General features: G+C 38.3%; 1 protein-coding gene across 1 annotated transcript in view; it reads left to right on the top strand.

Moving 5' to 3' along the window:
• The window catches only part of LOC146145477 (uncharacterized), a 40327-nt gene that overhangs the window by 8968 nt on the left and 14994 nt on the right, over positions 1-16365 (top strand). Inside the window, exons 9-21 of the mRNA XM_083390582.1 lie at positions 331-433; positions 1341-1543; positions 2374-2531; positions 3478-3640; positions 4204-4396; positions 4860-5014; positions 6080-6410; positions 7604-7738; positions 8979-9165; positions 11290-11550; positions 11995-12111; positions 13395-13597; positions 15243-15507. Coding sequence (XP_083246708.1) covers positions 331-433; positions 1341-1543; positions 2374-2531; positions 3478-3640; positions 4204-4396; positions 4860-5014; positions 6080-6410; positions 7604-7738; positions 8979-9165; positions 11290-11550; positions 11995-12111; positions 13395-13597; positions 15243-15507 — 2474 coding nt within the window. The remainder of the gene's footprint in view (positions 1-330; positions 434-1340; positions 1544-2373; positions 2532-3477; positions 3641-4203; positions 4397-4859; positions 5015-6079; positions 6411-7603; positions 7739-8978; positions 9166-11289; positions 11551-11994; positions 12112-13394; positions 13598-15242; positions 15508-16365) is intronic.

Below are 16365 nucleotides of genomic sequence, written 5' to 3'. Positions count from 1 at the left end.
GTTGAACGGGACTTTTAATTGTATCCGAATCGGAACTTTATAAACCGGTTTTGAAAGTAAATATGGTCGAACCGGGAGCTGAACCGGAACTTTTGAATTGCTCCGAATCGAAACCGGAACTGAACCGGATTCCGCAAAAATCCTTAAACCCGAACCGAACCTGAACAAGAAAAATCAAACGGTTCGACTCCTGCTCAAAACATTCACGTGGTATATCAAATCATCACAAAAATTAATATTTTGTAACTTAGTGTGTCTCGCAAAACATTCACGATTTAGCTTGGAACATGGACGTATTCTGTTTCGTTTTAACTTCGCCTTGATTTGCAGCCGCCCAACAGTTTTGCGAAGCGGCGCGTGAAAAGTGCGAAGGCCCCGAAAAGCAGTGGCCAATGGACCCGCCAAAATACAGCGACTTCAGCAATTTCATTCAGTAAGTTCCCAGTTCTTATTTTATTGCACCAATTGGCTAATTCAACATACATCAACAATAAAGGAAAAAACACAATGAACCACGTTCGAATTGGTGTGGACCGTGTAAAATTTTAAGACAAACAAATGGAAAAAATAACGCCCTAACAAATTGAAACAATTCTTGGCGGCAACAGTATATTCATAGTCCACTATTATTTCGAGCGCGCAAAAGAAGGGCTTCAGATAATAATAAGATAAAAACAAAAAGTTCAAGGTCTAAACCAGCGGTTCTTAACCTATGGGTAATTACCCACATGTGGGTAATTTCAGGATAGCAGGTGGGTAATCAGCTGAACCAGGATATCTATAATTAATTCATTTAATTATAGATGTAGCCAACAACTTCACAGCTAAAGTTTCTCTATTACTTACACGTTTTGAGTTCGTTCAAAACAACCAAACAAGCATAGTGATATTTTATCATTTTTAGAATTGTTTCGTCATAGTGATCATTTTTGTTGCCGCCGGTTTTACGTATTATATTTTTGTGTGACGTAATGGTAAGATTTTTCTTGTATCTGATGGCCTAGCTTTTTTAAGGGTATTCTTAGTGGAGTTGTATTGGATTGGTATAGCTAAGTGTACATTTAGAGTGTTGAGATGAGTGAGCTATATTTTGTTGAATAACGCTGCTTTTTATTGTTAGTTTGGCAAAATAGATGAAGATTTTGGGTAATGGGACTTTGATCTGGACAGAAATGGGTAAAAGGGGGAAAAAGGTTAAGAACCTCTAATCTAAATCAATTGAAACACTCGCACACCAATAAGCTGAAAATCACTAGTTCAATGTTTTAACCAACTGAAACAATCGCGCAGCAAAAAGCTCGGAAAGCCTTGATTCAAATCAAAACCCTCACCTTGCTTAGGAAAACGGCCGAGACCAAGCGACGACACACGATTATCAGCGGTTCGACGCGCGACGCCGGGCCCGCGCCTCCACCCGAGGCGTCGATGGCTCGCCGCATGACCACCGTTTACTCGACCGACTACGAGGGTGTCGACCTCTCGCGCGTGCCTATGTACAAGACCAAGGAACGCACTGACCTGGAGGAGGCCATATCGAGCGACGGTGAGTGCGAAAGAGACGTTTCTGGCGCGCGTTTTTTTTGCGGTTTGTCTTTTTTGTTATGGCGATTGGTGTTTGGTGTGTGCCGCTGTTTTCTACTTCAGCCCAGAAGTTTTGACGTATTCTGCTAAAAGGTAAAATATGCGTTCATCAAACTCTGTTCGCATTTTATTCTGTGTTGAATTGCCCCCATTAAGTTTTTCGGTGGAATAATATTGAGGTTTATACATGACACGTTTTAAAATGTTCTAAATCCTTTCTTGTATGAGAATTAAAGTTTCTTATTGCGGAAAAACGAAATTAACAAATTAACCAATTTTCTAAAAATAAACAAATTCCATTAAATGTATTCCTTCACTTAAAAATTATTCCTTTCACTTAAAACAGGCACAGACAGTGTTGCAATAGTCATTGTTTTTAAATGACTTGACTTAACTTCAGTCTTTTGGACAAATGACTTGGAATTAAATTAACTGTTTTTCAATAAGATTTATCTCCAGTTTTGCACATCAAACACTTTTATTGCTGTATATTGCACTTGTGCTGTTTTTAGTTAAATTGTTGCTTATAATCGGACGAGTTTGCCAATGTTAATAGTTTAACAGTGTACTTTGATGTCAATGACATGACTTGAAATTGACTTGTTCTCACAATGACTTGACTTGTTATTTTTGCTTAAGCCTTGACTTGGACTTAAGTTATTTTCAAATGACTTGACTAGGACTTAAGTCATTTCAAAATGACTTGCTACAACACTGAACACAGACATGATATTTTTTTGTCTTTTAAAACGCTTCCCAAATCTAATCCACTGCCTTTGTTTCTTAACGAAGCCCCGAGACCTTCCCTGGTCGATTTCGTGATGAACGGTCAGCCGCAGAAGACGGGAAAGCGCTCGGCAACCAAGTTGGCCGACGGCACCAATGTGTTGGCCGCCAACGCCAACTACGAAGACCTTAAGGACGCCGTTGGACCCAACGCCGTCATTAACGTACGTTCGCTTTGCAAGTCACAGAAAAATATTGAAAACTTGACACTCGAAAGTTTTTCTTTGGACGCATATACGCTCTACTATTTACTAAGTTCGATTTCCTCTCTAATATAGTTTCAATTTTTTTATACAGGTATTTTGAGCTCTCACTAGATTTGTTACTCTATGACTATTTTATGCTAATTGAACTTCAGGTTCTTTTAAACTTATTGAGGTAAAACACCGACAAGTTTGTTAACAAAGGTAACGATTTTATTCGGTTTCCAAAAAAACAGTGGTTTCATATCTTTTTCCCTAAAACTATGATATTGGCGCTCTAGCTAGTTAAAAAACAGTTGCAAACTCCCCATAGGCTGGTTAATATTTTTTTTCTACATAATAATCAATAACATCAAAATGACTTAGTTTTTTAATAGGTTCAAGCAATTTGAAGAAATTTACACTTTTTAAGCGAGTTAAATTTTTTTATGATTTTAAACGTTTACCGAATACAAAGCGGTCAGAAGAAACAAATCTTATCAAACGGCTTGAACCAGCTAAACCATTACTGTTCGGCCTTTTTTGGTTTGGTAAACCCTTAAAGTTGTTGTGGCGAACTCACGAACCATGTTTAATTTAAAGGTAAACTGAGGTAAAAAGCGATTTGAAAAATCAATATGCATATCCAATATTCATATCATCATGTCAATTAAACCGAGCGGAGCTGCCGAAGTTTTACACACTGTCGGTGAGAGTTCGATTATGGCTGCATGCTGTTTGCGAGTACTATTACATGTCATAAAACTGGATTCAAACAAACTTGTGGAAAAAACAGCATTTAAACAAACTCGCCTTTTCATACTGGTGCACCCATGTTTATTTTGGTGCACACCGGTGTTGAGAACTGAGCTAAACCACTTCAGAATCACAAAAACGATAACTTAAAGTTTATTTATTGGCTTTGCAGGACCCGGACACTACGACTTGGCAGGAGCGCCTTTTCAACCTAACCATCATCAACCCCAAGGGCTACTTCTACGCCTTCTGGCTCAACTACCTGTTCGCGCTGTCCTTTTTCACCGGAATTTACACAACCTTGGTGGCATTTTTCACCACCACGCCCGGAATGGGTATGTTGGCCTGTTTTATTGCTTCTTTCATCATTAAAGGTGTCTGGAAAACCAGGCTAACAAAACGATACTTAGATCCCTGATTTGTAGCAAGGCACGGAATTTAAGGTTCTGCCTGATAAAAATTTGGTTTTTAGAATACCACTTGTAACACGTCCCCAAAAGTATGGACACCAAAATGTCATAAAATCCGTCTATAATTTGACCTTTCATCGTTTTAAAATACACCGCCGTTACTTAGATTAAAAAAAGTGCTAGAGTAGACATTTGGATTATGAAACCTCTTGCTCAATAGTTTAGTAATTGGCAACGACTGCGAATCACTGTGTAACTCGGTCGATTTGATCATCTGAAAAAAACTATGCTGCCCTCGAGTCGGGATTCAAAATGTAAAGTTTGCGATGTGACCTACATTCCGAATTTTGTGTACGTTGCATAACATTCTATCGATGTGCGATAATATCGGATAGAGCCGATCCGACACTATTTATGGTTATGCCACATGTTTTAACGATGCCGAAATCTGAAATCAGTTGTCCAAACTCCCTTCGAACTTTGCGCAGAGGTGACGCTGAACGGAACCGACGCCGAGTCTCTCGATTTGCTGGGCATCGCCGGCTACATGTGCGACAACTACACCAGCGCCTATTACGATCAGTGCGGATCGCTTACGGGCTTCTCGGAGATCGCAAGCTGTTTGAAGGGGGTCGGTGGCACATTCGGCAGCACCATTTCTTCGGTGGCAAACGGATTCAGGTGCGCATTTGAGATGCTATTGTTTGACGCCTAAAAATGTTAATCTATGCATATGAATCGTTGCCTTTGCCATTGACATTCTTATGAGAAAGGTTTGCGATTTTATTTCAATTGATTGTGAAAGGTAAATTTATTTTAGATTTTAGATCATTTTTGAACTTTTGCGACAGAGATAATTCTAATTCAGATCTATAACTAAAACTGAAACTCGGAAAATCAAGTTTGTAATGAATCTTTTCCAATGACGTTCTTTTGGCAACAACTGCGATTTCCAATTAATTGATTGTGAACTAATAAAAGGTAAAAAAATAAAATGAAAAAGATCTAATTTTACTTTTAATCGACTTTGAAAAAAAAAAGATTTCTTATTGAATAAGTCTGCAACTATATGCAATTGTTTTATTATCAAAAAAAGGCTTCCTGTATAGTGTGGGGTTTTAACACAAAAATCTTAACTTTACAGCGTCGTCGTTCCATCGACCTATGACATCAGTCTGGTGACGTACAACCCGACAACGGACGAGGGTCGTCTGCACATCTTCATCACCTACTTCATCGATCTCTGCTTTTACATCAACATCTTCGTAAACCTCAGGACCGAGGTTTTGACTCCCAACGGTAGGCTTTCGTTTTTCATAAAGCCGAGTTTTTCGAATGAACACGATTGAGTGAACTTTGATCAAAATTTTCTCAAAATTGCATTTTCTTAAAATTGCATCTTCTATTTATTTGCAATCCTTTTCATTGGTTAATTTAAAATGAATACATACAGGGTTGGGATTTTGTACTCGCCCGCTCGCCAATGCGAGTGCGAATCGCTTCGGTGAGTGCTGATTGACACTCAGGCGAGAAATTTATTAGTTGGTGTAATTATATCACTTTAAACGTGCTACCCTGTTAATCCACCTATAGTCGAAAGTCCAGATTCCATAGTCATTTCTTTGGATATTTTCGAAAACTAAGGAACTTAGGTGGGCACACAAGGCCTACAGTCACCATTGCTAATTATTTTTAACTAACATATTAACTATGGCGCACTTCTAACCTCGAGCTACCCGTTTAGGGTGCCGCTTGACCAAGGCAAGGTTGGGAAACCAAGGCCAGACGTTTCCGGTCACGTAATACTAGAGTACCTTTGTACTGTCGCAACCGCCTGGTTTAAAAAAATAACCTTGCTCCGAAGGCTTGGCACATATTTAAGGACGATTTAATAATGGCAAAGAAAGAAATAACGTACGGTTACTGCAAAAGTGTTGCATTGACCCTAATTTTACTAAACTTCGCGTAAGACCCCAAAAGCCCTCCCATATCACTGGTGGTCCTACGGTCATAGTTTAACCCACTGATTCTCAACTTTTTTATGGCTTACGGCAACCCTAAAAAAAACAGATTTTCAGCACCCCGACTGGAATTTTCGTTCTCTTACTGAAATTACACTATAGCCTAAACCTAAATGGAACTGGAACAACACAATCAACTCAAAACATGTAGGAAAATGTCATTTGATATAATGGTCTCTAATCGTACACAAAAAGCTGTAACAAGAAGCTTACCAAATGAGCAAAAACCGTATTCTTAAAAAAATCACAAATACCTATCGGCACCCTTAAGCATTATAGAAATGGCACACCAGGCCCACCTGGTTGAGAAGCACCGCTCTAACCTCTGCAAACCCCCACACAGGCTTCCTAACCAGCTTCAAGGACATCTTCGCCAACTACAACAAGTGGGACAAGCTGTGGATCGACGTGCTTGCCGTCTTCCCGTTCGAGATCCTCGCGCCGGCCATCGGCTGCACGCGCATCTCAAAGTATCACGCCATGGCCTTTCTGCGCCTCAACCGGCTCATCTACTACTTCCGCTACGTGCCAAGCTCGTTCACGCGCTGGGAATACGACCTGAACGTGAAGATCGTGCGCGTGCGAACGCTCAAGTTCGTCGTCTACATTTACACCTTCACGCACATGTGCTCCTGCTACTACTACTTCTGGTCGTGCGGCTACGTGATGCAGAGGTACGTCACAAGGCTCTTTTTTATTTGTACGTAGATGTTCGACTTAGTATAGGAAATTGGCACTGATCGTGCTTTTTTTCTCTGAAGTGGAAACTTTTATGCGTTACTATGAGTTTTTGTTTCGTACATAACAAACCGGTTTTGCTCAAGATTGAAATTGTATTGTAACCTTTTTGTATAAATTTTGCAGTAATTATGATGCTATTTTTTTCATTTTGGTGGGATAGCATTTTTAAGTAACAAATTGTGTTGTTTAGAAGTTTTGTTTTTTGAGAAACAAAAAATTTTAAGTAGGCAAAAATACTAAATTACTTAAGACATGCAAACGTTATTTTGCGATATAAACGGGTTTGCCATACCGTCCTTATTTATAAGATTTGTCCTTATTTTGAAGGGCTAGGTCTTAGAAAACTTAAATGTCCTTATTTCTAAGAAATGTCCTTATTGTCGAATTGCGTCCTTATTGTGTCTTATTTTCAACACCTACAGAACCTCGATCGTTTTCCTCTGGTAACCAATGTTGAATTATAATCTAAAATTGAGTTTTTATGACATCATAAATGCGTAGTGGTTTGTAATGGGGAAATGGGTGCAATGCAGTCGACACTTCGATTAAATCAGCAAAGATATAAGCAGGGGAGGCCAACACTTCGATCGCGATCGACCGTTTGATCGCCACATTTCACCTGGTCGATCGCATGTTAAAATAGCGTTCTACAAGCAATATTAACAGGAATATAGACGGAAAAACAAACCATGAACCTTAAATAAATTGCTGGAGCCGATAGTTTCTGGCAAAAAGTATGTAATGTGATATGACACGGCTCGTACAAATACAATGCATGTCTGAAAACGTTTTTTAGATGCTAATCTAATTTTCCTGTTGTCCTTATTTTTGGGCCATGTCGATAGCAACCCTGAGTATAAACTAGAAATCCGGTAGCACTGTTTAACTGAAATTGCATTACGTCATACAAATTTGTATTATGCCTGATTAGGTTCCCACTTTGAGATGACGAAGTACGGTTGTGCGAATGCTTCTCAACCTTGTAATACAAGTTGTCGTTAAACAGTGCCACCCGACTTTCAAATATAGAGTAAGGCGAATAACTCTCTCAACAAAGCTATAGCATCAACGTTTTAGGAAAGCGAAAAACAAAAATAAAGCAAAAACCGCCGTTCCTGTTTTTCAGCTACTTGCCTCGCATCGAGTACAAGTGCAGGTTCGGATCGTGGGCCTGGGTGTTCGACATCACCTATGCCACTAACCGAGGACAGGACTACATCAAGACCATGTACTGGGCCTCCACGACCATGACAAGCACAGGGTAGGTGGCGTGTTCTTCGTTATACTTTATTAAGCAAAATATTTCTGTTTCAAGGCCTCGAATGATGAACTATGATATAGATTTCATTTATAGTTTTTTTTTCGTAAGATACCAAAGACACCGATATATGTCGTCGCAACATTGTATGCAAAGTATTACTTTGTTTGTAACGTTAAAATGACGTCAAAATACAATCGATTTCATAACTCTGTTTATTTCGGTCCGAAAAATATGAAAGTTAAATGGAGTCTAACTATACATTCAGTGCAAAACATTTTAATTTTTAATTAAAGTGTTTTCTTTGAAAAATTAATTACTTCTTAATTATACACTAGTTCTTTAATTAGGCCTTCATGGACCCCCTAAAACTAGTTCACGGCCCCCCAAGGGGTCCATGGACCCCAGTTTAAGAACCCCTGGTTTAAACTGTCTTTAAAATGTCAGATGACAGTATTGTTTGGCGTGAATTTGCCATACCCTATTTACTCAAAGTATATTTGGAAACAGTGATTAAGTATAGATACCTAAATTTACATGAAATTTTTTTCTAAACAAATTTTGAGGTATAAAACAAACAAAACGTAATAGATAGATAATTGTTTTAATCACACCTAAAATAAATCAATGTGTTTTCACTACACTCAAAACCTCAGCCATTATTCCAATACTTGTAATAATTTTTGTACGTAAAACAATTTCCATGCTGTATATAGAGTTTTTGCCATTGTGGTAAAGTCGAAAATATAACATGAGCCGAAATTTAAAATGACAACGATCTTTACTATTAAATAAAGACTGTAACATAAGGTTTTAATATAACGCTGTACATAATTTAGTGTTGTTTTAGTCCAGTGTTTCTCAGCCTTTTATGAAGAGCGGTACCCCTATAAGATTTTTCCTATCAACTCTACACAACGTAGGAAGTTATGATTGGATTTCTTCGACTTGAGCCTATTCCGCTCTAAACTTACAGTTGAGCAAAAATCAGATCCTTAAAGATTCCCAAATATGTCGCGACACCCTCAAGGATAACCAGTGGCATCCGGTCGAGAACCACTGGCTTAGTCCAAAGAATCACTTTTCAGTCAAAAAAAATTCAAAAATTCGTGGTACAAAAAAATGGTGTCGTCGCTATCACAAAAATATCAAAAAATTCGACCAAATCCAAAAGCGGTTACAAACCGCCGAAAGCCTTAAAAGCCATTAAAAACCCTGCTAAAAATTACCAACCCTTGCGCAGCTACGGCGACATATCAGCCAGCACAACGACCGGTCGGCTCTTTGCTCTCATCACGATGATCATCGGCACTGTGATGTACGGCTGGCTGGTGGCCGTCATCGCCTCCACTGTCTCCAACACCGAGGCGGCCGAGGTCAGCTTCCGCAACTCCATGCTCGCCACCAAGCAGTACCTGACTGTGCACGCCGTGAGTATTTACCTGCGGTTTGCGTGAAAATATGCCAGAACTTTTTTTGTGAAAGTTGATAAAATAATAATATAATTGTTTTGATTGTAGTAGGCAGGCTGGCAGAATCTTGCCAGCCTTCTGGTGACAAGCATTTTTGGCCTACATTCTTCGGTTTTTGGTCGCGCCCCTAAACTTAAATGATATGTTCGCCAAAGGAATGTATGAACCTTGCCATGTTTTGGCGATAAACGAGGCTATTAATAAGTAAATTAGACAACAAAACGTTACACCGAAGGCGCAACATTTTTTGTGACATTAAGTCATTAACAAATACATAAGGGGCATGTGAAGGTACAACCTGGGGTCTTGGGATGCACATGTCTGCTTTTCTTACTCTTAAACTGTTACATAGATAAGCTGTTTTCAGCAAACTTTTGTGAAAACATGCAGCTCAAAACCAGATTGAAAAGCAGAAAAAAATACTCTTTGGATAAATTAGGACCAATTTATATTGCTCGAAATAATGATATACATAATAAAATTTAATAGAGATTGTCACAGTCACAGTGCAACATGGCACATGGCCACATAGTATGCATATTAACTTTGGGGTAGATAGAGCAAAACCAGGCTAAAATTTATGCTAGGCGCGAAAAAAGGTTGCGTTTTCGTATTTAAAACAACCAAAATTGTAATTTAGGCCTTGGGGGAGAAGCATAGCCTGGTACATCCTTAATATGCCGATGCGAACGTCATACCTGTACATTTAACAGGAATGAGGAATTTAACTCAATATAGGAGTACTTGCCAATTCAAAGTAAAACTGCAAACACATAACAACCATTATCAAAAATTGTGTACTTTTTAAAAATAACAAACAATCTATATGCCTTACACTAGCTTTTTCTCACTAAACAACGTCTTCACACTAGCGTAACTTTTTTCAAAATGGCAACAAAAGTAATTTCTGCCAATTGTAGTGTGTATAATGTATATGTTATTACATACTTTTGCTGTTCAAAAATAGATGTGATTAAATCTGTGTGGAAAGAATCGCAAGGTATTTTGCAAATTGGATCTTGGAAAAAAACAAATTTTCCAAAAAGAATTAAAAAATTTGAAAAATTTTTTTTTTTACTTATATTTTTTTGCACCAATTTCTTCTAGCTGATTCTTCTTCGGCAGACATAGTCGCCAAGTCGCCAGCATTCTGCCATACTGGTAGTAGGATGTAGTAAGAATATCTCAGCCTATACAGAAGTAAAGAGTTATTCAAAACGTTCAAAATGATACCTACTTCTGTATGGGCATTTATATTCCCATTATAACATTTCCATTATTTTTATTGTTTATATTGGGATCTTAGCCTGTTCAAACACTACCAGTTATCTTTTGTCCATATAAAAAGAACTTTAATGTGTTAACTATAATGGAATTTCTACCGCTTATAATTTTCAAATTGTATGCAAAACGCATCGAATATTGTTTAACCTTCCCTGTCTTGGTCAAAGTCAGTCATTTATAAGTTCTTGAGAACTAAAGAAAAGTCTAAAGAATATTTGCTTCTATTTAAAGTCATTGTCGTGTAAGGGCGAGTAGATATCTAACTGTGTGCCGCTGCACACTATAGTATAGAGAGATTGTCAAGTGTGCCGCGAAACTTTTGCAATTTCGGAAAATGGAGTATTTTGTATTATCCATAGGCATAATACACGCAAGCATTTTAAAGTTGAATACGCACTATTCACAAATTAATAATTTTAAGACATTTACATGCGCTCTATTGTTGTTTTGTTAAAGAAACTTACTCTATTGTTTTGCTGTTAAACGTGTGCCGCGATGTAGAACTTTTTTTAGTGTGCTGCGAGGCAAAAAAGTTTGGGAACAACTGGTCTACTTTGTGAGTCTTTAATGTAATTTCCGTAAAAATGGCAACTCTGCAACCCGCTTCGCATTTTACACATTTTGTTTGCCAAAACGCCACAAGCGATCCCAATTTAAGGTCTTTGAAATTAAAAATCCATGAATGCCATTTTTTAAAAACGTCCGACAACCCTGCAACGTATTTCGCGTTGTTTATACTTCGTGAGTCTTGAATGTAATTTCCTAAAAATTCCACTCTGCAACCCGCTTATCATCCAGGTGCCAAAGTCGCTGGTGGATCGCGTGATGGGCGTGCGTCGAATAGAGTGGGAGCGTTACCAGGGCACTGCGGTTCCGGGGGTGCAGACCATCGGGCGCGAGCTGCCTATCCAGCTGCACAGCGTCATGATGTACGAGTCGGTTCACCGCTTCGTGCAAGGCCTGCCCTTCTTCCACGGCGTCGACTCCTCTTTCGTGGCGCTGCTCTGCAACCACGCGCTCATTTACCACTACTCGGAGGGCGACGTCATCATCTACGAGGTAGGGCTGTGCATGCGGTGTTGTGGGGTCGGAGCCGACACTGGATGTCAGTTGGTGATATCGCTATTCGTGGTGGTAGGGGTGCTTTGAATTTTACAAATAAAAATTTTACACGTCAGATTTTACATATAATTATAGAGATCTACAGTAAAAATGTCGACGAAGTTGAAAAAACATTTTTGAAATTAATCTCAAAAACAGTTATTCCAAAACCCGATATTTTAGACAGAAGGCATCGCTAGCCGATACGAATTGAAGTCGTTACTATGCTGGTATAAGTAAAACAAATAAAAGTAAAAGAGTCGAAGAATTTTTAATTTTTTAACAACAGTTAAGCAAAAATTTAAGCTAAAGTTCACCAAGATAGAGTGACCTGTCCATAACGACTATCACCTATCTATATCTTTTGCTGCTGTTTTAAAACACCCCCCTTTATTTTTTCAGGGCGATCTGTCTCGTAACCTCTACATCATCAAGCAAGGCCATTGCGACGTCATCACGGAAGATTTGAGCGAGATCATCGACCACCTTTCGTCGGGAGATTATTTCGGCGAAACTGAGGTGAGATCGCAGACGCAGGCATCTCTAACTCAGTGTTTCTCGACCCTTTTTCGCGGGCAAACCAAATATAAAGAGTTGATATATCAACGAAGCTTTGGCGACCCAAGTTTGGTCAATGAACTTTTTACAATTAAAAAAAAAACGTACGACGAACAGCATAAATAAACTCGAATTTAATTATTACATGTCTTGGTATTTTTCACACAGTTTTCTCAAGTTTTGAAGAAATTTTTCGTTTTTAATAATCAAACCATTTAAACTACCACAGTCGGCGACCGAACCAAATTAAACGGCGATACAATTTTGGGTCGCGACCCATAGGTTAAGAAACACTTTTCTAACCGGCCGCCCGGTATAAACGCGAGTATTATAAAGACTTAAGTCAGTGACTGCACTTATAAGTTACTGTTTTCAATCCTGTGACCAAAATGATTTGACTTGACTTAAGTCTTTCGGACGAATTGCTTGACTTAGATTTAAGTCATTTGGTCAAATACCTTAGGTTAAAATTAGGTGTTTTCATGAGGTATTTTGAATATAACTGGATTATTTGTCACGATTTTTGTATGAAAAAAAAAATTAAATACTTTAACGTTTTAATATTTTTGTGTCAATGATTGACTTGAAGTCGACTTGCTCTATCATTATTTGACTTGGGCTACTGATGACTTGGACTGCGGGACTGACTTGTTATTTTTGCAAATGACTTGACTTGGACTTAAGTCATTTTAAAATGACTTGTTTATAACACTGATAAGGGCACGCGTGCTTAACGCGTTTCTTTTTAAAATCGTCGATAAACCAATATATAAAGGTCTTTTATGCCAATGTGATGTGACCTGACTTATCTAGACCACCTTTTCTATGAATATTAAAAAGTTTACGGACTTATAACGATACAGTCGATAAGTACCAATTTGCCATAGAATTGTGTTCCGCCTATTATAAGTGAGGTTTGGATGTGTTTCATCCATAACAAAAATTTAGAAAAATGCTAGAAAAATAGCAATAAACTGTTTTACGTTTACAAAATAAAAAAATGCACCTAATAAAAACAAAATAGTTGCGCTCCTTTATACTTTCTTAAAGATCACCGAGGCCCTGGGCAGGGGAAAAATATATCAAGCTCTTGCCGATCCCGTGTACAATATATTAATGCGTGTTAACACATTTTAGAAACAAAACTGGTATTGTCACCCTTACTTTAGCTGTAGTGCCTAGCTCCAATTTGCACTGCTATTTGCTGTTTCTTTTACACTCAAGTACAAACGCGCGCATTCCAGATCCTGTTCGGCTGCGCCTCTCCACGCACAGTGGTGGCGGACACGGCTTGTGAGGTGCTGGTGATACAGCGAGGCGACATCGACGAGGTGCTGCAGTCCTTCCCGCTGCTCCAGGGGCAGATGGAGAAGATTGAGAACGACCAGCTATACAGGGAACGCGTTCTGCACGCAATCAAGATGCGAAACCAGGGCAACCGGATGGGGTAAGTTGGCCTTTGCCTAGAGCAGGGGTCCTTAAACTGGGGTCCATTGAACCTCTTGTGGAGTAATCAATTTTCAAAGAGAACTGTTAAATTTAAAATAAAACGGATTTGCAATGACTGTATTTAGACTCAATTTCACTTTCATATTTGTTGGACCGAAATCAACAGATTTATGATGTTTGTTTGTATTGTGACGTCAATTCATGACACCCTTTTTGGAAATTTTCTTGGCAACTGTTAGGGGTCAGCGGTAAAAAAAGTTTATGAACCCCTGGCCTAGAGAAAACAGAAGGGTTTTTTGCGGCGTCTAAACTAAAGCTGCGAACAAAAAATGATAACTTGTTTTGTTGCGACAAAAACATTTTGTTGTTCATGAAATAGCAACCAAGGTGACTATTGGCTTTAGAATGGTGACTATTGCCTTTTTCAAATTTAAGTCCTTGAGGCTTTCAAAAGAAAAGCGTACAACTAACAACTACTACTGTTTATCTCACAAAAATTCAGTACATTTTTCCATTCGTGCTCGAAAATTCCCATCGCAAGTTTATGCGAAACTCTGCAAACTAAACCGTCTCTTACACAACGTTTATCCCGCCCTTGCGAAAATGACTCATTGACACTGCTTTAAACGTTATTTTATTTTATTTTTTTTAAGGTTTACCACATAAGCAATCAAAAAAGCAATGCAGTGTAGAACGTTTGTCGAAGTGTAAAGTTTAGTTGCGATTTTTTATTCAACCGAGGTGTTTTCTATTGACAATGGGCCACTACCACCATACTTTATCTAATTTTTCTTATAACAAGCGAAGGCCGAAATCTTACGGTATTGTAATGGTGAAGGGATATGTGCAATACATATACTTTCCATATTTAAATTCCGTGCTTGATGGCAAATTTATCCAAACAATAAAAATAAACTGCCTTCTTGTAGCGCACTTTATTCATTTCAATTTCGTCTACTTTCAATTGACCATAATAGTAATTTACCTATTAGTATTGAATCGAATCGCGACACTTTGTGACCGAAAAATCGGGATTCAGTATCACAATATTTTGAGCATAATGGTTGGAACTTGTGGTAAAACATATAGTAAAAATACCAAAGCCTAAATAGAAGTAGGTATCATTTTGATACTTTCGTATATCTCCATTTATTTTCAACATAGTGGGAAGGCACTGTGTATCACAATAAAATTTGTATCGGAGACATTTAGTCATGATCACTGGCGCTTTTTTTTTAAAGTACACACTTTTACGTTTACTGAAGAACTTGTACACACCATATTACGTAATGCACTAAAGTACCTCACGATAACGATTATTAAAAGAAATATTTGGTTATGAATATGATGTTACAATTAGAGTAGGGTATCTTACAAGCTACGTACACTTACTGTAACTACATGTTGTGCCATTAATTGTAAACTCCAGTCAGTCTGGTAAAAACCTGTTTATTTATTGTGAAACCTGATCATAGGCTTATTGTAACGGTAACTTGTACACCCCATCAATGTGGCACACATTTAAACAATTCTAGTACACCCTGTGGTTTACAATACACCCGATTGAAAAGCACTGCTTTAAACCACAACCCGAAGGATTCCCGGTCACTACTGAAAGCCAGCAAAATTATCTCTGTACTTAGTGTTGTGATGACGGAGCGCTACGGCCTGGCCGAGGTCGAGGGCGGCACCAAGTTCTACTCGGAGCGGCTGACCGCCGTGCCGCTTTGGAACAAGCTGACCGCAATTGAGGGCGACGATTCGCCGGTAATCGAGAATCCTGTTGGAAATATCTTGGCCAAGTTCCTTCTTCCCATCACCTTCAACCCGCTGAGCAAGCTTTTCCTGCTGTACGAGACCTTCCGCATCCTTCTGATTTTCGTCACCCTTTTCATCGTGCCAATCTCGGTAAGATTTTTGTTTTGTGTTTTTAGCATTAAATAAGCAGCATCTTTATATGTGTGCCGCAGTGTTGTAAACAGGTCATTTTGAAGTCAATCGTAAAGTAATAGTTCAGGATTTTCGAATAAATACCAAGTCAAGTCCCAGTCCAAGTCATAGTTGGAGCAAGTCAGCTTTAAGTCAAGTTTATTTGATTAAAATAGGACGTTGAACTTTTAAAACTGGCGAACTAGTTCGATTATGAGCAATAACTTAAGTAAGAACAACATAAACGCAACATATACAAGCAACTTGTTTTATGTGCAAAAATTTAGATAAATAACCCAATTTTATAGAAAAAAATGTTTGATGAAAAAACTTCATTTCAACCCCCAAAAATTTATCCAAACGACTCAAGTCAAGTCGAGTCAAGTCATTTAAAAAAACATGACTTAAGTGCATTTAACATAACAACACTGGTAAGCCATATTTACTAACCCCGCTACGAACCCTCCTAAATAATGATGTTTTCTTCATACAAATAAAGCGAACTGCTTTTTTTTTATTCGCAGTAAAAAAAATAGTTAGTAGGAAGTATAAAGAAAATTTTTAAACTTAAAACCAAGAGTTTTCGCATGACAGCGGCAAGCATTCATACAAACCTTTACCTCGCGATTATTTATATTTTCTGTGATGCTGCCTTTCTCTGTCGAAATATTTTATAACAAATTCTGCACACATAGACAATGCATATCTCGCATAGAAAATGCTCAGTTCAATAACCCTTTCCTTGCTGCACCGCTTTCATATCACCAACGAATTTTTGCAACCCTTTCTAGAATTGCCTAAATAACAAAACCATTGTAATTTTGCAGTTTGTCATAC

The sequence above is a fragment of the Ascidiella aspersa genome, chromosome 5 (assembly GCF_963924565.1).
Source record: "Ascidiella aspersa chromosome 5, kaAscAspe10.2, whole genome shotgun sequence".
In the NCBI taxonomy this organism is placed as follows: Eukaryota; Metazoa; Chordata; class Ascidiacea; order Phlebobranchia; family Ascidiidae; genus Ascidiella; species Ascidiella aspersa.
This window is presented reverse-complemented; position numbering and strand designations above follow the sequence as displayed.